Source organism: Leptomonas pyrrhocoris (genome assembly GCF_001293395.1).
Source record: "Leptomonas pyrrhocoris isolate H10 chromosome Unknown, whole genome shotgun sequence".
In the NCBI taxonomy this organism is placed as follows: domain Eukaryota; phylum Euglenozoa; class Kinetoplastea; order Trypanosomatida; family Trypanosomatidae; genus Leptomonas; species Leptomonas pyrrhocoris.
The window spans coordinates 291,146-312,851 of NW_015438357.1; the positions used below are offsets into that span (position 1 = coordinate 291,146).

The window sequence follows — 21,706 nt, forward strand, 5'->3', positions numbered from 1 at the left end:
CGAAGCTTCGTATTTCTGTGTGCACGCGCTGATCTCATCCTCGCTTCACAGTGTTCGCAAGATTGCACAAAGCGCAGTGGTGCACACCGCAAACATCTATGCATAACGACCTCTATTTTTCTGCCTCCTTCATTTGTCCTTTTTGATGGTGTTTTTGTTGCTTCTCGCGTCACTCGCAATACTTTTGTTTTCGGTCAAGTTTTTTTTTCTTTTCATTTGCGAAGAAGCTCAAGCGTTACAAACGGACTTCGAAACTTTTTGTTTTGCTTTGCGAGTACGCTTCTCACCTTGGTTGTACATTCAATAATGCAATTCGAAGGCTTGCAGGGTCTTCTAAAGAAAAAGAAGCAGCAGCAGTCGGCAAACGCTGCGGCGGGACCGTCCGCGGCGGCGACCACGTCCGCAGCTCCCCCAGTGACGATGTCCTCGTCGGGATCGAAAAGTGCAGTGGGTGCGACTGACCCGTACACAGCAGCCGTGCAGAAAGCACAACAACAGCAGGAAAAGCGTGTTGTTCACTCCGCGGGCGACGACGTGCACGCAGGTCGAAAGCGCTCTCGCGAACCGTCCGTCGTCGCAACAGAGGATCACCCCGACAGTGACACAAATAGTGGTGAAGAGCGTCCAGTGGATGTTGCAACTACTGTGGCGGAGACGGCCACAACGGGTGCGGCTGCTGATATGACTCCAGCGAAGGTCTTGAAGACGGCAGAGGAGATTCACGCCGAGCAGCAGCGCGGGGTAGACGTGCTGCAAGAGTGTCGCACAACACTCGCCCACTACTGGGCAAAGGTGCAGCTCCAAAGCACAGGTGCGACGCCACTGGATCCGTCCTCGGGGCATCCGGCGTTTTCTCCGCTGCCGATGTCGGTAGAAAAGTACCTCGTCGCCCAGTTTGTGTCGGACAAGCGGGTGGGCGCGGCTACCGGGGAGCCGGAGATGGCCTTACTGGATCGTGAGTGGGAGCTGCTTTCCGCTTTACATGACGAGGTGATGCTGGAAGGTGCGAGGCGGACGGAGGTGGAGAAGAGGACGGAGGAGAAGACGTTGGACGCTTCACCGACAACTTCGGCGGACTGTTCAAGCGCTGTGGATGTCGAGCTGCGCAAGTTAGACGCGACGGTGCGCGTTCTCTGGTACCTCATTGCGCTCCGCTGGCAGTACAGCTTAGACCCTCATCAGAGGACCCTACCAAGGCATGCGAATACCAAGGCAGCCGCGGTGGCCTTCGCACCGGGGCCCCTTCCCGATCAGCAAGGATGGTCACCTTATGTGTACCTTGCATTGCAAGGTGCGCTGCCGCCGGACGTTCGCCTTACCGCTGGCCGCGCCGTTGCGCAGGAGGTGGATCGGTGGCGGGCCTTGACTCGCACTCGCCAGTTCGCGTTGGAGCTGCTCGCGTACCTGTACAGCGACTACAGGACGATGAAGTCGGCCCCTAAGTCGGCTACTGTTGCCGCTGCGTCAAAGGGGTGCATTGTCCCTGCTGATTTGCGTGACAACTTCTATGCCATGCTCGTCCAGCACCTCCAACACGACCGCAACTACGTGGCGGTGCGACAGGACTACGTGGACGTGACGATGGGCACCGCAAATTGGAAGATGGGGTTGTTCTCCGGTGGTGAGGTGCATATGCGGCGGTCCATGGAGCGGGTGGAGCGCAACCGCATTCACCACCTGCTAAATAACGAGCACGCTACGCACCTGCTGCAGTCGGTGCGCGAGGTGACCACCTTTGCGGAGCAGCAGAAGGCGCTGCTGATGGAATCGGGTTTTTTTTTTCCCCACACCACGGCCGCACAGAGGCAGACCGGTAAATGAAAAGGAGGAGGAAAAAATGGGTACTCTTTTATTTCTCTTCAGCTGCAGTTGACACGCTCTTTATCGCACCTTGCGCGCGAGTGCTCTCTTCAACCTTAAGATATTGTCTATGCAGAGGTAAAGATCACACGAACACACACACACAACAACACAAACAGAACAACAACAACAAAAAACCAGCGACCCTGTTTTGATTTGAGGAAACCAAAATTGATTACATGGCTTTTGCTTATGTGCTAAACATTGCTCTTTTGGGAGTTTGCCGCTTTTCTTTTTCCTTTTCACGCTGGATTCGATGGACCAACGGTGCACCGTCGTCGCGTATGTTGCGTGACAATGATAAAAAATAATCAGAGACGAAAGATCCCTTGGATTGTTCTCAACACTTTCTGTTATTTCGTTTGTTCTCCAGCTCCATTTTTTCACTCCCTCTTTTCTCTTTGTACTGCACTCCTTCGCTGCCACTTGCGGCCTTTGCAAGTCAACTGTTCCCACACACATCACAGTGGGCATGACGTGTGTTGCACGGCGACGTTCAGTGCATTTTTTTTTTTCTTCTCTGTACGGAAGCAGCTTCTTTGTGAAGCAAGTCAACGAGGTTAAAGATAGAACGTATTGTGACAAGATAAGCAGCGAGGTTTGTCATTTTTTTTTTCTTGTCCTTTTGCATCTCCTTCGGTAGTTACTCTTTCGTTGTTTGATCGCGTTCGCTTGCTTCCCTTTTTTTTTTTTGAGAGAGGGAGTTTTTTTTTTTTGGGGAGCTTGCGAAAGGAATGATTGAATGTGAAGTATGGTTTGAATGGAATCTAAGTGAATATCAACTTCGGGGACTCCTTTCTACTTTCTTCTCTTTTTCCACGGACAGTCTTCGACTTCCGCCTTGTTCTCTCTTCTGTTCGTTTTCCCGCCCACCCAGGCCCACTCCGCCCCGCTTTGAGGGCGGACTAATCTTGTTTTGAAGTCTGCCACTGCGTTAGTCTTGGTTCCCGTTCCACGTGAAAAAGATACTAATAAATAAATCAATATGATATGTTGCTATCTTTCGAAAACTAATGTTGTTGTAAATGACCCCGAGTGATCGTGAGGGTCGTGGTTTATCCCTGTACTGAACATAGAAGTTAATGGAGAGGAAAAAACAAAACGCCATTCTTCTACCTCGTTTCTTTCTACTAACTTTTATCTCTCCCCCTTCTCGATCTCATCCTACAAACATAAACAATTATTCTATCTTTCTGCTTCTTCTTTCACGAGCTGTCTCTCTTCGTTACACTTCGGGTAATTGTTTTCACTACCGTTCTGGTTCCCCCCCCTCCCTTCTAGTTGCTTCACCCGCCAACAAAACGAAACGAAAAAATGTTCTTCGACAGGGATAAAGTGAAGCTGCAGATCGACACCGACGGCAAGACGGCGTTTCAGCCGGGCCAAGCTGTGACCGGCTGTCTCAGGGTCGAGGTGGTGAAGGACGTGGACGTGACCGCCATCCGTTTGTTCGCGCGGGGTAAAGAGACGACGTCCTTTACCGTGAAGAAGAGCGGCAGCGGCAGGCAGACGTCGGAGGAGTCCTACGTTCACTATGAGCACCTTATCACCTTCTTTGGATTCTCCAAGGAAAGCGGCCGCACTGGCGGGGCTTCGCTGCAGGCCGGCAACTACGAGTACCCCTTCCAGTTTGTACTTCCAGTCACCGCCCCGCCGTCCTACCGATGTCGCATGTCTGCGGGCACGGCAGAGCTGACGTACATTCTGCGTGCCGTCGTCGATATCCCGCGTGGGTTCGACGGAAAGGAGGAGGTGAGCTTCGTGGTGCTGCCCACCATCGCCCAGCAGCAGTACGATCAGTTGCGCGGTGCGAGCAAGGAGGCCACTAACCCCAACTTAGCCTTGTCGATCGACCCGGGGTGCTGCGGCATGAACAAGGACCCAGGAGCTGCGCTGCAGCTAACCGCCGTGGTGCCGATGATCGCCTTTATCCCTCCGCCTGTCTACTCCTACAACACCACCAACGAGAACTACGCATTGGGCAGCCTCACGACGGCCGCGTCCGGCGACGCGAAGGTGATGGTGCGCCTGACTCTGCAAAACTTGTGCCGCAAAGCACACATCCACTGCGTGCACGTGGTGCTGCAGCAGCATCAGCGGCTCATGGCACAGGGAAACGTGGCCGACGCGCTGCAGACGATCGCAACGACGGAGGTGTCGCCGCCCTCGGGGAAGTTGATTCCCCGCACCACAGCGACGTTTGACGTCCCCCTGCGGCTGCCCGATGCGGTGCGATATGCGAGTAAGATGAGCAAAAGCGCCCCGCTGCCGACGATGGAGACGCCGTGTCTGCAGGTGTCAAACGTACTCACCATCAGCTTTCCTGGGTTAGGGGCGGAGGCGGTGGTGACGATTAGCGATGTATTTCCAGTAGTGGCCGCGATCGATTCAACGAACTCGGTGCCGATGATTCCGTGCTCCTACCGTGAGAATACGATATACCCCGAAGAAAAGCTCGGCGCGGAGTGACAGTGGGGTCTGGGTGAGTCTCCACCCCGTCAGACAGCACTTGTAGAGAAGGAATAGCGATGCCCGCTGGTGAAGTAGCGACTTGTGCGTGCCAACACACCTCCCCCTACTGTTAGTCAACAATGGTGTCACAAGCGCTTTTCTCTGCGCCGCCCCTTCTTTTTTGGGGGCTGTTTCGTTGCTTACGTGTAGAAGGAATTAGTTTGTTTTGCGTCTCCAAGTTTTCTTCTTGATCTCCACAACAGAAGAACTGTAAAAGGAAAGAACTGCGAAAAATAAAAACCACTAAGAAAAGGCGTCTGCTCTACCGCTCCTATCTTCATAAAGCATGTGTACTCCTCTGTCGTTTTATTGTGTTTCTGCGCTGCCGTCGTCATCGCGGTGTGTAACATTCACTCGTTATACACATATTATTATTATTATCCGTGCTTTTTTCTCTTTTTGCTGTTCCTCCACTCAACCCTCCCTTTTCTCTGGTGTGTAAAGGAGAGTTACCTCACCGTGGATTGCCATCATAATCGCTTCTTCGTTGCTTTTTCCTATTTATTTCTTGGATGTGTACGTTGAAGAATCAGCTATGCTTTTGTTGCCAGCAACAAAGATTGATGTACGTTCAAAAAGTCCCCCGCTAACCTTTTCTTAATCTTGAATCCTTGTGTTCTCAGTTGGTGTAATATCCTAAACGAAGTCAACGTTGTTTCAACAGTCTGACTTGGAAACACGAAAGCAAAACGGGGAAACGTGTGCTGCGCTGGCAAAGGTCTGCCTTACCACAGCAGCCTTTGTTTCTCCGCCGCGGATGTGCTCTTGAGACACCTGTTCCCTCCCTCTTTCCCTGAAAAGTGTTTGTCCATTTGAATCCTCTTCCGCTCTTCTCTCTCCCCCCCCTTCCACATGTGGCGGAATGCGTCCGTTGTGCATTCCTTACACCTGAAATTCGAACTTATCCGCACATCAACGCGACAGCAAGACCAAAAGAGAAAAAGAGAGACCTACACTGCATCGTGAGAAGCCCACACCCCTCTTCCCGTGGCTTCTACACCTCGCTCGCTCTTGTCTCCTCCTCGTCTCATATCCGCTCTGGTTCCTTCTCAGTGGCGAAACGGCGCTGCTTTTTTTTTTGTAAAAAGAAAAACAAAAACGAGTATATTCTTCTACACTGCATTACCCACGAATTTCTCGACCATAGCGTTCTAAGGAAAGCCAATTTTTTTTCCCGTTTCTTTTGCATTGGTAGCTGTTAGTTTATCATCTGCTCTTTGCATTTTAGTGCTTCGGGACGGGAGAAGAGTTTCGCCCCCCCCCCCCCTCTGTTCACTGCGTGAAACATACACAATTCTCGTTTTTCCTTCTTCTTCTCTGTTCGGTACGTTGAAAGAAATAAAAAGACCACAGCAACACCCACAACCCTTTTCACCTTCTCACGAACTCAAGCCACACTGGCGTGTGTGAATATCTCTTGCGGAAAAGAAGCGAAAACTCGTTTTAGACGTTTACTTCTTACAAAGAGGGATATCTATTTATGACGAGATACGCGCACATATATGCGCACATCAGGAAGCAAGGTGAAGAGCGTTCGAAAAAAGGCTGCGACACAGCTTAAACACATTTTATCAACTTTCATAACAATCTTTTTTTTTTCTTTATTGCACTGTGACCGCTATTGCTCTTTTTTTTTCTTCCTTTTCTCTCTTTGTGATCTTTTTTGTTTTGAGGGCTCTTCATAAAGTTTATTGCTTTCCTTTTCCCTGCTATCGTGTCCTCTTTTCTTTTCTTTTCTTTCTGTCCTAAGCTTTGCTTAGTGAATTATATTCGCACTTTTGTTTTCTTTGAGACATGACGTGAGGTGTTTTATTATTAATATCATTATTATTTCATTACTTTTCTTTTGATGTACTTCTTTTTTATTTCCGGTTTTTATTTATTTTTCCTCAGCTGCTGTGCGTCGCGCAGGTTTGCCTTCGGCTCTCCGTGGACGTTGCACCGCCGGCTCAGTTCGTACATTGTTTTATTGTTGTTTCTATTTCGTCTTTGTGTTGTTTCCTCTACCTACCAATATATGATTCAATTTTGCTTCTTTTGTTTTCCCGTTCTCTTCTTTCGCGTAGGCCCTTTCTCAGTTTCTATCTTTTCATCAGCAAGTCGCGCTACTCCTGAACATGTCCGTGCACGTCGACTTCCCGCAACGCGATGATGACCCGCATCGCACACGCTGCATCGCTGACGACGCATCGGTGACCGCAGCACCGCCCACTCCCGCGCTGCCATCCTTCGCTTTGGCGGAGGAGGGCCGCTCAAAAGGCGAGTTCTGCAGCTCCGCAATTCAAGTCTTACTCGCTTTCTTACATCAACAGGCAGGCACTATTGTAGAGCCTGTTGTGTCGTCGGGCAAGTCTCTCACTGCGACTACTCCTTCTGCTGCGCTGACCTACCACCACGCCATCGCAGCGCTGATCGACGTGCAGTCTATGCTAGACTCCTTTACGTTGAAGGCAGCGACGACTTCAGCGGCAGTGAAGGCAACCTTGACGAGTGCCATGATAACGGTGCTGCTAGGCGATGGGCGCAGCAACTCTCTGCTAGAGGTGCTAAGTGCGTTCCCTGCGGAAGTTGGAGGAATGACAACGCTGACTCCCTCTTTTTGCGCTGCAGAGCTGATGGCTCGCACGGTGGATGCCCTCGCGTGGGTTGTGGATGCTGTGTGCGCGCCGCTCGTGGAGGACCTGACAAAGAGCGGCTTCCATACGACCCCGAAGTGTGTGGCCGTGGAGGAGAGAGGTCTTTGGAACGAACTAGTGGCACATGAAGAGGTGCTGCTTCACTTCGCGCGCGTCGCTCTCGCACCCGCCTCGTGTGAAGCTCATCGGTGGGGGGCAGCGGTGTGCAGTTATGTGGTGCGTACAGTAGACGCTCTCCTGCAAACTTGCTTTGTCATTCGCAGCTACGCCAATCGTCGGCCAAACGAGAAAGTGGAGGAAAATGAAACGGAAGAAGATGACTCGCATCAGCAGGTCCTTCTCACCGCCTCGCGGCTTGGGCAGCAGCTGACGGCAGACGATACGTTGCGACGCGTGACGAAGCTACTGCAGATGCCGGTGCAGGTCCTGGACGAAATGGACGTCTTCACACGTAAGTCGCACACGGTTTGCTACGATGTCCTCCGTCACGGCGCGCTCTCAGCGGCAAATGATGAAGACAGCGTGATAAACACGGCGAGGAAAGAAATGATGTCCGCCTCTGCTTCAAAGCTTCCGTGGGCCCCGCTCGACAGCACGCGTCGACCGCAGAGCCCGTTAGAGCTCTACACCTGCATTGTGTCGTATCTCTCTCACGCAGCCGCGTATCGCAACACGTGTCTACCAGAGGCGGACCGCAAAGAGAATGCCGTCTGCTCCGCCGTTTGCAAGGCGTATGTGTGTGTCCTCGAGCGAGCACTGCAAGCAGGGGAGACGGCGCTCACGGCTCCGTCAGTGCAAACACCGACGGCAGCATCACCATCACCGACAACAGCCCAAGAAGGGCACGTGTCTGCTCCTGTGGAGTACCTTTCCCCGCGAATACCTCGAGTTGGCTGCTACTCGGCAACGCGGCGTTTTCTCTCCCCGCTGCCCTCCCTGGAGGTAGACGTGGCAGACTCCGAGCCAGGCTCGCTGTGCGAGTCGCCGGTGATGAACACGCAAGCCGGCGTGCTGGACAAGGACGACTGTCGCCCCCTGCGGCTCACACCGGCCGCCAATGACGCAGACGAACTCAATACCCTCGGTACGGTGACCCACAGCCGTCGATCCAGCAAATCGCCGGCCTGTCCGGCAAGAGTTGCGGGCGCGGAGACTCCCTCGAGTGACGAGTCAGCAAACCCTGCCACTGTCGCCATTCCGGCGCCCGTCGCTGCAGCGTCGACGACGGAGTCCAATACGGCAGCAAGTAGCCCCGCGAGGGACAGCTTTGGAGTCAACGTGCCTTGCCTCGATCGCGGTGCCGGCGGCGCTCAAGACGGCATGCTGTCCAACGCGATGACGTTGGCCGGCATGACCGACGCAGAGACGGCGTCCTTCGGTGGCGAGAGTGCCGGTCGCGCTTCCCTTGCCCGCGCGCGACCCATGGCGATCACCAGCGCAGCGGCACCAGCAGCAGCAATTATGACGGCGGCAATGCAGAGCAACGCGGGTGGGAAAAGCCCCAGCACCCTTCGCAGCCGCGTGCAGCGTGCACTGGTCAAACCGACCCCCTCGCCGAGCCCCTCCTCTTATGGAGGCTCTCTCCCTCTCAGCTCCGTAGCACCACGGCAGGGCGGCGGCAGCGACGCAGCGCCGATCCGGTCGGTGTCTTCGTCGCGTCCGCATCTCCTGTGCAAATCTGCCATCAGTCCCACAAACTCTTGTGAACCCTTTCGCCCGTCTGTAGCGATGGAGCCGTTCTCGCTGACGGCGCACGGCCCGGGAAGCCTTCTGCATTACGGCTTGAGCAAGAGCAGCTGCTTGCAGCGCGAACGTCAGACCCGAATGCTGACGGAAGCCGCTGCCGCTGCTGCCTTTATGTGCCCTACCCCTGTGCTGCGCAGCGCCTACCCTTCGCACGTCTTGCTCACCAATGAGGTGCTGACCTCCCTTGCGCATTTGACGAAGCCGAACACGTGCACTGAGGAGTCCATGGCGGCGCTGGTCGACGCCAACGTGCTGACCGTGCTGTCGCAGCTGCTGGAGTACCCCGGCAACACCGTGCAGGAGGTGGTGACCCCCACCCTTGAGCACTGTTTTGCTTTTTGGGAGTCCATGGTGTCGCAGAGTCCGGCAAAACTGTTTCACCTGTCGGCCCAGGCACCGGATACGAACTTCGACGCGAAAAAGCAACGTGAAGGGACGACGCTGTCTAGTAACGAAGGCGAAAGCGAAGAAGCCGCCTCAGCGCTGCCAACTCCTCTCCGTGCCCTCCTGAAGATCTTTTCCGATTTCCTCGGCTGGGACGGCGAAGCTTGGGCGCTGCTACACGCGCAGTACATGGAGCGAGCGCTACGGCTGCTGATCGACGTACTGACATACATCAAAGACGCCACCTCTGTGACACGCAAAACCGCTCGCCAGTGTCTCGCCCACCTTACACTGAAAAGCAACAAAAGTTCCGCCTCGCGCTTGCTGGCGCAGGTGGTCGACTACCTTCTGCGCCGCGGCGCCGTGGCACACATCTGGTGCTGCCTGTCAACAGACGCCACACAAATTCCTGGTGCCATGCGCATGTCTTCTCCATCCTCTTCGCCCACCACAGCAGCCGCAGCAGCGAACGGGCGGGCCCCAACTCCGGTGCCTGAGGAGATTTCTATCGATGGTAACGGATTTTGCGTATATAGTACGACGGCGCGGCGCCCACATGCCTTGCTTTCGGCAGCGCAGTGCACGGCCGTGCACCTGCTGTACACCTTGGCGAAGTCGTTAGACTGGTCCTCGGCAAAGATCAGCGGGGCTCGATCTACCGCGCCTCTCGATGCCCCTGTTCGGAATTCGGACAGGGGGAGCGATGGCATTGTGCCGGATGCAGCAACCTACCGTTACTTCATGGAGGAGTCTTTCAAGCACCTGCCAGCCTGCGCCAACTGTCTGCGACGGTGCACCTACACACGCACTCAGTCACACCCTATCGTGCCGGCCGATCACGAGGCGCTGAGCCGCGTGCTGCATGTCCTGCGCATCCTCTTCGCAGCGATGGGGGCGGGGGTGCAGGGGCCAGGGGGCGGTCGCGACGCTGTGCCAGCTATGGAGCGTCGTCAACGATGGGCACAGCAAATTGCCGACTCGCAGGTGCTGGAGATTTTAGCGCACATCGGCACTGCGGCGGAGCTCGTGCGCTGCGAGCTGCCTCGCCTCTGCCTCTTCACACTGCGCAGCTACTTCGATCACGTGCACGTCCTTGCGGACAATCCGCTGACCAGGCCGGTGCGGGGCAGCGGCTCTACACCACCGCGACTCTCATCCGCGTTACCGGGTGTCGAAGCAAAAGCAGCAGCTGCAACAGGAACTGCAGCAGCACATCTGGCGCGTGCACAGGCTGGCATGGCAGCGCTTCAGGCTCTTGTCGTCGATCCACCACCGCTTCCCGTCACTGCAGGCACCGCCACGTGGGGCAGAGAGGCGCTGCGGGAGAGTCTGCTCGTGGTTTTGCTGGCACGCATGCAGCGTCGCTGTGCGGGCCAGTCCGCCAACGCCTCCGTCCCGCAGCAAATGGAGGTGTACGCCTTACTCACTGACGTGTTGGGGATGCTGGTGGACAGTCTGCCGACGACGCCGGCGGCGACGTCTTGGCCTGAAGGCGGGACAGCGATTTTCGATGCGGCCGCTGCCGCCGAGCTGATCAGGTTGACGCAGCATGTCGTGTCCGCGGTGATCGGCTGTCATCTATGGAGCGGGTCTGCGCAGGAGCTGCGCTATTTGAACCCACGCGACACGCCACCTGTAAAGGAGGCGTTGCGGTTTTTGTGCCGTGTGGCGCAGGTGGTAAATGGGAGCGTGCAGGTGTTGAGCTGTGCGGCGCCGTCGGACCAGGGGAGCGCCTCCTCAACCGCAGAGATCACCGGCACCCTCGGGAGGCACATGGCGTCCGTTCTTCTCGCAGAGTCGATGAGCGTGACCTTCGCCTTTCACGTCGTGACGATGGACCTCCCACTGGCGCTTGCCGGTCTGATAAACGGCAAGCGATGGCAGATGTGTGGAAAGCAGTCGAGCCCGCCGCCGCCGCCGCAGCGGTCAGGCGCGCTGAGCGGCGGCATCAGTAACGGCAGCAATCGCACAGACAACGGTCACGCAACATCCTCCTCTTCCGCTCCCAGCTCTACGCAGATGACGCTGCATGCGACGGCCTCGGTGGCCGTGACGATGACGCCGCCGTCGCCGTCGCCTCCCATCTTACCGACGCCGCAGCACGCGGCGAACGAGTTCGACGACGATGACCGCCGCGAGACGTGCGAGGTGGCCGCGTCCGCCCTCGTGGAGCTGCTGTCGTCGGTGCGGCGTGCGGAGGCGCTTCTCGGCTGCGCTGCGGTGCTCAGCCCCGCCATGCTGGGAACGCTGTCGCGCCGCAGTAGTGGCACATGTGGTGGTGGCAGCGTGCGGACTGGAGGTTCTGGCGCTGCCGCGGAGACGGCAGAGAGTGCTCGAGAGATGTCCGCCACCACCGCCTTCATTTCCCCCTCCTCGAGCCAAAGCTGTTGGGCGCAGGGCGAAGCACCACATCAGCTGGATGTGATCGTGGTGCAGAACGCTGCAGCTGACTTCGCGGGGGTGGTGACGTCGAGGGTTTACCCGCTGGCTATCGCGGCCCTCGCCGGGTCGTTGCCGTCTCCAGATGACGACTCCCATGATACGGACACAAGGTCACCAGGGGAGCAATCCGCGTCTGATAGCACAGGTCTGCAAAGCCTCACGACCACCTTGTCTAACGCGGAGCCGGAAAGCGACGATCCTCGCAACTGGCGTCAGACGGAGCTGCAGTGGCGCCGACGTGTTCCGCTTCTCCGCACGGCGATAAAGGACGCACTCCACGTCTTGGATTTGGACGTGCTGGACCACTATTTGGACCTTCGTCGGCGTCATCAAGCGTACTTCTACCGCACGAAAACTGGGACATACACAAGCCGTGACGACGAATCGACATCTGCGGAAGAAGGGATGGTGGTCCTGGCCACAGAGAAGAAACGTTATCTTGAGTCTCTTTAGAAAAGGGGGGAAAAGAAGGTAACCATGTATGTCGTGTTGCGGATTGCTGTGCTGTTGTATCCTTTTTTGTTGTTGTTTTCTCTCTTTGACCGTTAGCTTCTTTGCTTCCCTTTTCGTCACTTTTCGTCACTTTTTGCTCCTTTTTTTTTTACGGTCGCGTGCGCATCAAGCGGCAACCCCAGGCGAGCTTGCCTTTTTTTGTTTTCCCCTTTCGACCATGGCGGGCGTTGTGTGGGTCGGTGTATCCTTTCGACACGTTAGCCATATACACTCTCCCATAGAGCTTATTTAACGTGTTGCATTGCCGTTTAGATACACTGCTGATACACCGGCTTAGCGGGCGTCATTGCCACACCAGAATCAGTGTACATTAAACCTGTCGGGTATTCACTCAAAACGTTTCTTTTGTTTTGTGTTCTCACTTTTTGGTTGTTCTTCTTGCTGCTTGTGTCTTCTTTCAGGTCAACGTCAGCGAATAGTGTTGACGCAAAGTGTTCGTAATTCTACTCTGTTTTTTCTTTTCTACACACGCAGTTTTTAATCCTGTGTTCTTCAACTCGCAGCTAGCAATACGAGTTTCCTTGAAGATAAACAGGGGAAAAGGTGCTTTAACGGTTTTCGTTTTCCTCTACAAAACGTTCTTTTCTCGTTTCCTTGAAAGCTATCAAACACAGCTCCGCTTTTGTTTTGTTTTTCTCCTCCTTTTTCTTGTTATTTTTTCTATTTCTACTTGAGACAGGAACAATTCGCCGGGAGATGAGTCGAAAGCTTCACGTTGTATACTCTCCTCTTCTTTTCTCTCCCCCCTGTCGACCTCTCTCTCCCGAAAAGGCCTTTTTTGTTGTTTTCCCGCCATCCCTCCCCCTTTGCCAACCCCACGAGGTGGAAAGGCAGACGATCTGCGCCGGCAAGAAACTCCCTTTCGGGAAGCTCTACAAATTTCATTTAAAAACGAATAACCAAGGCTGTCAACCCTTGAAGGAGAAAAAAAAAACGGTACACGGGATGTAATGACATTTGCTTACACCTTATTGGTTTCTCTTCTTCTTTCTTCGTTCCCTCCTTCCTGGACGGAGAGCCGTCAACTAGAAATTTACGGCTTCTGTTTTTTGGCTGATGTCGTAATCGATTTCTATCATTGCCGCTGCCACCCCTTGTGGGGAGTTTTATGCATATTTGCTCTCAGTGCTTATTTGTGAATTTGTCCACCACCAGTACTCGTACAGGAGTAGTTGGGTTATATATGCATGTATGTATCTTCTTGTTCCGGCAAGTTTTCCGTGTCGAAATCGATCATTGAGGGCGTCGTCTGTTGTTTTAGTTGTGACGCAGTTGAAGAAAATGAAGCTGTCTTTTCACACAAAAACAACAGTTTTGACATGCGAACACTTTTCTCTTCCTTCTTTTCTCATTTATAGGACTTTTTAGTAACATCCTCTTTCCTTTTTTTTTTAATAAACAAAACGATTGCTGTATTTACGGCAAAGCACCGCTTCACAAAAGTGGAAGTGTAATGCGTACGCAGGCGGCTTTCTTCACTGCGATACTTGTGAACCGGTTGGCTGCGAAACTATACGAAGGCGCTTTTGTGGTAGCTTTCGTGGGCTCTGACGATTTGGTCACGTGCTTTTTTTAAATCTTGAACGCTCCGCAGAGGCATCGGGTGGCGAAGATGGAGTTGACTTGTAGTACGAAATGAAATGTAAACCCTAGACGGCTCAGTAGCGAATCGGGCGACGTTCTTCGCCTGTACGTGTCTTTCGTTGTTGCGTTGCCCGCCGTCTTTGCTTTCTCAAGAGAGAAGAAAGCAAGTTTTTTTTTGTGTTCTTCCCAGCCTCTCCTACGCGAAGACGACAACGCGTTTTCTGCTTTGGTGAAGTTGAGGAAGACAGTGTCGCTGTTTCTATGCTTCTCGCTGCTTGACGTGAATATCGTCGTACTTGACGATAGGAAATGCCCGCTCCATTTTCCCACTTTCTCTGCTTCTCCTCTTTCTTTTTCAACCCGGTTTTCAAAAAAAAAAGAAAAAAACAATAAACGTCAAACGTCACGCTCATCGAACAACGTTTTAAGAGTGCGATCAACGTTCTGCAGGCAGCGGAAGAGCCATCAGAGACATTAAAAAAACAGCAGCAACAGGCACAACGCACCCACTCACACACCACACACAGACAGACAGACAAAATCATCTTTACTCTCAGCGCTGCACAGCTACTACTGAAACACGTAGCGCTCCGTGGTCGACGAAAAACGCATTCAAGAAGGAAGGTGAGAGAGCGAGAGCGAGAGCGAGACAACAAGAGAGAAACAATCGGCTTTTCCCCCTTCTCCATTGAAGACCGTTTCCAATCGTTGTCGCGACTTCATTCTCTCTCTCTCCTTCGTGCAATCGTAAAAGTCGGCTCCGCATTGAGGCAGCAAGCAGCAACTACTCCCTCCGAAACAGCCGGGAAGCCTATCAAAAAAAAAAAAAAGAAAAGAAAAAGAGCAAGAGCCGAAAGCAGTACACACGAAAAGCAAGAGAAGGAAAAGTTGTGTGTGCGTGTGTGAGCACAGCACGTCTCTTCCCCTCTTTTCTTTGGGTTACTTGCTTCGAAAACCCGATTTTCCTTCCGAGTCTTACGACTCTTCACCTGACGGATACAACTCTGTTATTCGGGTAGCAGAGAAAAGCAACGGCATTAAAACAGAGATTGCGCTAATCCCAGCACGTAAATATTTGACGGGCGAACACACAAAAGGACCAGCACGACAACAATAGGGGTGGTAGACTCTACTGCTCTGCGTCTCTCTGCCTTGCCAAACAAAAATATTTCAAGGCCTTGACGCAACCAGCTGTATTCGGTAACCGGTGCTTCATCACTCCGCCCGACCACTACCGCTACCGAGTCCAACGAATCGGCTGCCCACCATACTACTGCTTCTCCTCTCATCCTGCTTTATCGCCGCCACGGCGTACTATCTGTCTTGTGTTTCACGAAATTACTTTTGTACCTTTTTCTCTGATTTTCCCTCGGCGTAGATAAACGCTTATAAGAATAAAAAACGAATACCGACGGAGGTGGAAAAGGATTCTTTTTTTTTTCTCATCTAGTAGAATTGTCTTCTCTTATTTCGGTGTATTCTACTTCTTTATCTTCCTTCTCTTTTTGTTTTCGTTGTTTTGAGTTGTCTTCGTTGTGGACTCATCGGTTCAGGCGTCTGCTCTTTATCTCGGTGCGTGTGGAGGATCAGACGAAGAAAAACGGACAGGCGCAAAAAGGTAACATCCAATAGTCCAGCTCCTCTGCGTAGCGTGGACACATCATCTGCACGCACACGTATATATGTGTGCTAACGAGTTCCGTGCGGCGAGCAGCAGCTACTACCTTTATTGTCCTTGATTAACTGTTCGTTTTTTTATTATTATAGATTTGCTTTCAGCTTTTTTCTTTCCTGTTTCGTAGCTTTCCTCCCCCCATTTACTGTTCTTTCTAAACATCTGACTGAAACTCATTCAAAGCAGCCTCGTGCAAAACAGCAACAAAAAAACTTTCCTCAGGAAATAATAAGTAAAGAAAAAACCCACGCGGCGAAGTGTACAAAGTAGCTACTAACGAATTTAAGTTGCAAAGGAAGAAATAAAATAAAAAAATTGTTTGTAGGTGCAAACACACCCTGCTCTTCTGCCATCATACTTTGCATTGAGCGTTTTCCCCCTTTTCCCTTCTTGCGGGTTAGATTTGCAACATTTCCTTTTGTGTGTGAAAGTCTTTTATTATTATTATATCTATTGCCTCCCGTTTTTTTTTTCATTTCTCTTCTTTTTCAAACTCCGGTAAAGAAATTTTCTTTTTTTGGTTTTGTTTTGCTGTTGGTTTTATAATTTCCTCCCCCTCCCTCTCCCTCTCCCTTCGTTGTCCTTCTTGACCCTTTTCAGAATCAAAAGACGGAAGTTGAAAGGCGGTCATCAACAAAAAGAATTATATTGTTCTCTTTGTCTTTCTCGTTTAACTTATTGAACTCACCCGGTGACGCGATTCAGCGGCCTCACTTTTTCGTTTTGCAGTGTGGTGCTGCAATCCTCTTCTTCGGCATCTCAGCGCGGTGGTGTTCAGTAAAAAATTCCTTCGTGGTCCACAATTTGCGTAACTCTTGGTTTTCCTAGATCACCTGCGTGGATATACACGCTTTTCTTTTGGGGGGTTTGCGTCGAAGGCTAAAAGACCATTTATTCTCGTGTTTCAGCCTCAAAACCCTCTTTTTTTTTCTTCTCTTTTTCTTCTCTTTTTTCTTCTACTCCGCGTTGTTGTAATACAGTGTTCTTTGTTCACTTCATACCTTCTACATGACCCCACAGCAACAACAACAAAATACTGATATCTTTTTTTTTCCTGTTCCCTCTTCTTTTGTTCAAATCTTTTTCTTTTGTATTTGCAGCACTCTTTGTTTCTCCTTTTTTTCTTCTCTTGTCGGCTTTTCCCTTTTCTTTGCACTACTCAGCTTTCTCATTTTGTTTTCTTTTCACCGCTCGAGTTATTATTATTATTATCTTATGTGATCAATCCATCGCTGCTTCTTCGCCCGTCGTTCCGTGTTCCTTTTTCGCATTGCAGGAACGCTTGCATCATCGTCGCAAGCGGTGCTTTTTTTTCCTTCACACGTTACAGAAAAGAAAAAGCGTGAAAGCGAAGGGAGGAACAAAAGCGAGGGGAGCAGTTCAGCTTGAGCTTTCAGACACGTCCAATTCTAAAGACCTGGCCATCTTTTAGGTATCTGGTATCAGGTAACCCACAAACGACGATCTTTTTCTTCGTTTTCTTTCTCTATCATTTGTTTTTCCGAAGAACGCGTCATAAAGTCTCAAAATTACGTTTGAAGCGCAACTTAAAAATAATAACAACAAACGCCTTTACCTGTTTTTTTCTTCTCTAGGCGTTTCTTTTTCGCGTTTTTCCGTTTCTCGTCTTTTTTTGTGTGTTCTTCTTGTTCGTTTGTTTGTTTTGTTTCTGCACAATTTTCGGAAGTGCAAAAGAAAAGAAAAAGAATAATTAACTATAACACGAACGCATTGTTTTGCAGGCAACCCATCACGGTCCGACACGCACGACGGTGGACGATTTCTTCTGTTCTTTTTTTTTTCCTTTCTCTTAGCTTTTTTTTTTTCTGCTACGTCACAACTGTCTCGTCTCATCTTCGTGTTTAGTTTATTCTCATAATTCAAATTGTTGTGAACTCTTCTTTTCTTTCTTTCGCTTCTTCCTTGCGGTTTCCCGTTTCTTTTAGAATATAAGTAGTGGAAGAAGCAGGTAAAAGCAGGAAGAAGTGCCCGGTTTCTTGGTTTTTTTTTTGCCTTTTTTACATCTGTGGGAGTACACACTCTTCTCATATTCGTCGTTTCTTCTTTCCGTCTTTAACGTCGCCTCACTATTCATTTTGGATTTCACTTCCAGAAACGGCGTCAGAATACTGAACTGTCTTTCTCGTTACGGCTTTTTGCTGGTCTTTATTTATTATTGATTTGCGGCACCGTCCGCTTTTGCGCTCGCGGCACATTCCACACGAGCTGAGATCAGCTCCGGTAAAGCCGCCAACGGAAAAGGACGGAATATCTAAAAGCGCGAGCGCGCGCGAGAGAACAGCTGTCTTGTTTCCTTTTTTTGTTTGTTTTTGCGTGCGTCTTTCTTCCATTCACGGTAACTTTTCAACGTTAGCGGCCTTGTTCTGCATTTCAGTCGCATTTATTAAAGCGGCACCTCTTCTTTTTTTTCTTTCAAAGAGTTTCTCTGTCGATTAATATATACATATTAAAGCTGTCGTTTCCCTCCTGCGGTTGTCGTGCGATCGATTCGATCATCTTTTCTCAAATTCCGTTCAGGGAAAGCACGCACGCTCACACATCGAAAGCGTTTTTTTTTCTTTGTGAAGAAATCTCTCTACTACGGACCGTTTATTATTATTATTTCCGTTGCTCTCTTTTTCCGTTCTTTTTGTTTTACTGTTCTCCTTTCACCTTCTTTTTTTTGTCTTCACAGCTACTCCTCTTCCCACTGACAGGACCACCACCACAAAAGACGTTGTTTTCGTCCTGTCTCGAAGAGCTGCAGTTGAAAGAGCTGCCACAACATACACGGCAGCGCTGGAATTCCGTAGTGTCTTGATTTCGTAGTTTTTTTTTGTTTTCTCTTTTTCCCACTATACTCGTACTGCCTCTCTTACCTAATTTATCTTTTTCTGTCTTCTCGGTTATAAATACTTCTTTGCCGTTTTTTTCTTTCTTTCTTTCACCAGGGTTGAAGTATTCGGTACTGTCTGCCTAGAATACTTTCAACTGGAGAGCTGAAGTCGATACGGCCTTCCATTATTATTATTATTATTTATTCGTGTCTTTTCTTGTTTACGCGTGTGTGCGTGTTTCATTTCACCGTAGAGTCAAAGCGCCTGCTCTCTCTCTCTCGTTCCATTCGTATCGTTTTTTTTTTGTTGTTGGGTCGTTCGGCTCGTTCGATCGGTTTCTTTTTTTTTCTCGTTTTTTTTTTTCTCGCGGCCGTTGATTTGCCTTGCGTGTTTACTGCGGTGAAAGGCAATCAACGTAAAAAGACACCCCCAAAAAAGGACCTCATGCGCGCCACGATGTCTGCCCTGTATCTGGATCTGTCTGCTGCCCAAGCCGAGGTGTCGACGACCTCCCCAAGTGCTGTCAACGGAACTTCGCTCCCCCTTGCTTCCGACAGTCACGACACCACGCAGGAGACGCCGACCATGTCAGGTGGAGTCAAAGCAGTTCCTGCCTTGCTGCTCTGTTGTGCATCCAACGACGGCGACTTTCTGTGTCACGAAGCCATCCACGAAATCAACCACATCAGCAACGACAGCGGCGTCGCGCTCCACGGTCCACTGAATGCCACGCGCACGAGCTCCGAGCACTGCAATCATTTCTGGACGCAGAACATGCGCTTCCCGGAGGTGTACGCGCGCCGCTGTGACAGCGACTCTTTCTCACTACGGCCTGCCTCGATGGACGACGCCCTGCAGGCGGAGGCAGGTGCACAGTGTCCGCAGCCTCACGCGACAGCAGGCGCGACCTGTGTGGTACCGAACCCGCACCTTTCTTCTCCGCCGTCGGCGTGGTCGCTGCTGCAGCACACGTGCCGCGCGGCACCCCTTTTGGAGTTCGACGCGGATGGAGCAAACGACAGTGGCTTGCCGAACGAACTCTCCGCCTCGTACTCCGGCGATGTGCAGCAGCAGTGCACCTCCCCTCTTGACTACCGAGTGGCAGAGAGGATGGAGAAGCACGACGACGAGGCGCCCGTGACGGAGGCACCACCCAGCTCGTTGGATGACGTGGCGGAAGCTTCCTACACGGTACAGAGCGAGCAATCAGAAAGCCAGACAAAAGCAGCAGAGAGGGCGGGCAAGGACCACCTGACTCCGCCGGGCTCTGCGAAGCGCCTCTCCAGGAGATGCAGCCGCATGGCGGGGAATTCGCGGAGAGCGCTTACGACGACGGGACGCCAACCGGGCTTCTCGTCCGCGGCTGCAGTTCTCTCCCTGCCGTCCTCCACCCCGCCCATGACTGTCTTGCCGAAGGTGGTGATCGACCACTTCCACGACGCCTACCGCAGCACGAGCACGAGCACCAAAACCCTGTCTGAAAGTGTCAGCACCAGCTACCCGGCTAGCACGTCGTGCAGCGGACAGTACAACAGCCGCAGCATGAGTGAGGACAGCGAGGATGACGACGAGCCACCGTTGCTGGCGTGCACGCGGCGCCACAGCTCAAACGAGTCGGCTGACGACGAGAACAACGAAACAGCGGAGGAAGAGGCGGACGCCGACTACGCCAGGAAGGCCGCTGCCGCCTTCGCGCCGCTTGCCTCGACGCCGCCTAACAACTCGATGGAAGAAGAGGGGTCCGGCCCAGCACCGTACGCCCCCCATGCGAAGACCACCGCGCTTACGCCGCTAGAGACAACGCCCACGAGAGGCCCTACGGAAGCGTCCGTCACGGTCGCCTTGGCGCTGGAGACGGTGTCGGAGCCCGCCACGGTGGCCGCCACTCCTCACGCACAGCGTACTTCACCGAACGTGCTGGCTGGGGTGACCGCGGCGGAGGAAAACGCCTTCTGCTGCGGCGACGACGACTTGCGGGTGGCTTCCAGTGATGCGGTCGTTGCTGTCCCTCCGCCCGGCGTGTCCTCGCCTCCTGTCCCGCTGCCGTTGCCGGTGGGCGTGGCGGGGGCTGGGGGGGACAGCGGCTCCCTGCAGGCCTCCCCATGCTCGCCGCCCCTCGCGCCCACCGGCCCGCCGTCGCGCCCCTCCGCTGCGCTTTCCATCTCTCCGCCTGAAACGCACAGCAGCGCGATGCACCACGGTGGTGGTGGATGCAAGCCGAGGAGCCTGCCGCGTCGGCCACCACGAGCCCTCTTCTCCAGTCTGTCGACCCCACCGCAGACACTGCTGCTGGACTCCGCCTTCAGCACGCCGGCAAGGACGCGCGCCATCGTGACGAACAGTTCTGCAGTGACGCCTATTGTGCTCATGAACGACGCTGCTGCCGGTGCCGCGGACAGGGCGCACGAGACCGGCGCGACCACCGAGCTCCGTACGGCTGCCCACAGCACCGATCCGGTGGAGGAGAAGGCCGACTGCAGCGGCGCGGCGTGCCACTGTTCGTCGCCCACCTCGTTGCCGGCCTCTCCGGAGGAATGCGATTTGGCGCAGCTGGTGCAGCAGCACGTGTCGCAGCGCATCGCGCAGAACTACGCGCAGAGCTGCTCCTACTACCTGCATTACCACTCCAAGCACGGCTCCATCGCTGGTGGTCTTACCGGTCGGGGACCCTACTCCTATCCGAACACCCCCGACGAATACATCTGGGACGACGACGAGGAAGGGGAGGGGGAGGGGGAGGAAGAGCACGAGGACGAACCAGCGGCGTCTGAAGAGGCATCACGGCCCTCGCCGGACACGGTTCGTGCGACGACGCCATCGATGGACTGCGAGGGGACGGTGGACGCGACGGCGCAGACCGCCTCGCAGTTCAGCGCGTCTCGTGCGCACCCGTTTCAGCAACAACCACTGCGGCGTCGCTTTTCGTGTGCGGTTCCACGAGAGAATCCGCTCTAAGCGTGTGGGTGCGTGTTTGCTTTCTTGTGGGCGGCGCGAGGAGGTAAAGTGGCCTACTTATTGTTTTGTTGTTCTGTGATGTACTTTTTCTTTTTGTCTTTTTAAATCGCTGAAGAAACTTCCACGATGAAATCGTTGCAGCTTCAGAATGATTTTTTCTTTCATGTTTGTGTAAAGCCGTCTGCAGCTGCATGAGAGTTAAAATTGTGCGCCGTATGATTCCCGATTGTGGTCTTCGCTCAGGTGGAAAAGCGAAACGCGCAAGGAGAGACACGATTGTTGAACAAAGGTTTTTTTCCAACTTCTTTTTTTTTCTTGTTTTCTTTGGGAATACGGAAATGAAGCACTCAACTCTTCAATCATTCTTGTTTTTTGTTTCTTTTTTTTTCTGAATGATCAGAGCTTTGGAGCGTCGCTAGTAATAACAAGAATGGAGTGATTACTACCTTTTTTCTGAATTACTGCGTTTCTTTTTTTCACCGTCAAGTCGTTTTCGACCCACGGAGGCTGTGACGACGTTGGCTGGAACGTTATTCCCCTTCTTTGTCGCTGCTACGGTGTGG

The 21,706-nt window shown here is 52.6% G+C and overlaps 4 protein-coding genes across 5 annotated transcripts; all 4 read left to right on the top strand.

Moving 5' to 3' along the window:
- Positions 1-225: 225 nt before the first annotated feature.
- On the top strand, positions 226-1,821 carry ABB37_00086 (hypothetical protein; the record flags this gene model as incomplete). The annotated part of the gene is made up of 1 exon (XM_015796147.1): positions 226-1,821. The coding sequence occupies exon 1, from the start codon at positions 307-309 to the stop codon at positions 1,819-1,821; it is 1,515 nt and encodes a 504-aa protein (XP_015664155.1). The 5' UTR covers positions 226-306.
- A 1,249-nt stretch (positions 1,822-3,070) lies between these two features.
- On the top strand, positions 3,071-4,329 carry ABB37_00087 (hypothetical protein; the record flags this gene model as incomplete). Of its 2 annotated transcripts, none has more annotated exons than XM_015796148.1 (1): positions 3,071-4,329. In XM_015796148.1, the coding sequence occupies exon 1, from the start codon at positions 3,175-3,177 to the stop codon at positions 4,327-4,329; it is 1,155 nt and encodes a 384-aa protein (XP_015664156.1). In that variant the 5' UTR covers positions 3,071-3,174. The 2 variants fall into 2 exon arrangements, with proteins under 2 accessions (XP_015664156.1, XP_015664157.1); XM_015796149.1 differs by having other exon boundaries at positions 3,140-4,329.
- A 2,159-nt stretch (positions 4,330-6,488) lies between these two features.
- Positions 6,489-12,032, top strand: ABB37_00088 (hypothetical protein; the record flags this gene model as incomplete). Its single annotated transcript, XM_015796150.1, has 1 exon — positions 6,489-12,032. One exon carries the CDS (start codon positions 6,489-6,491, stop codon positions 12,030-12,032), a length of 5,544 nt encoding a protein of 1,847 aa, XP_015664158.1.
- A 2,022-nt stretch (positions 12,033-14,054) lies between these two features.
- ABB37_00089 (hypothetical protein) lies at positions 14,055-21,143 on the top strand (the record flags this gene model as incomplete). The annotated part of the gene is made up of 1 exon (XM_015796151.1): positions 14,055-21,143. The coding sequence occupies exon 1, from the start codon at positions 18,633-18,635 to the stop codon at positions 21,141-21,143; it is 2,511 nt and encodes an 836-aa protein (XP_015664159.1). The 5' UTR covers positions 14,055-18,632.
- Positions 21,144-21,706: the final 563 nt, after the last annotated feature.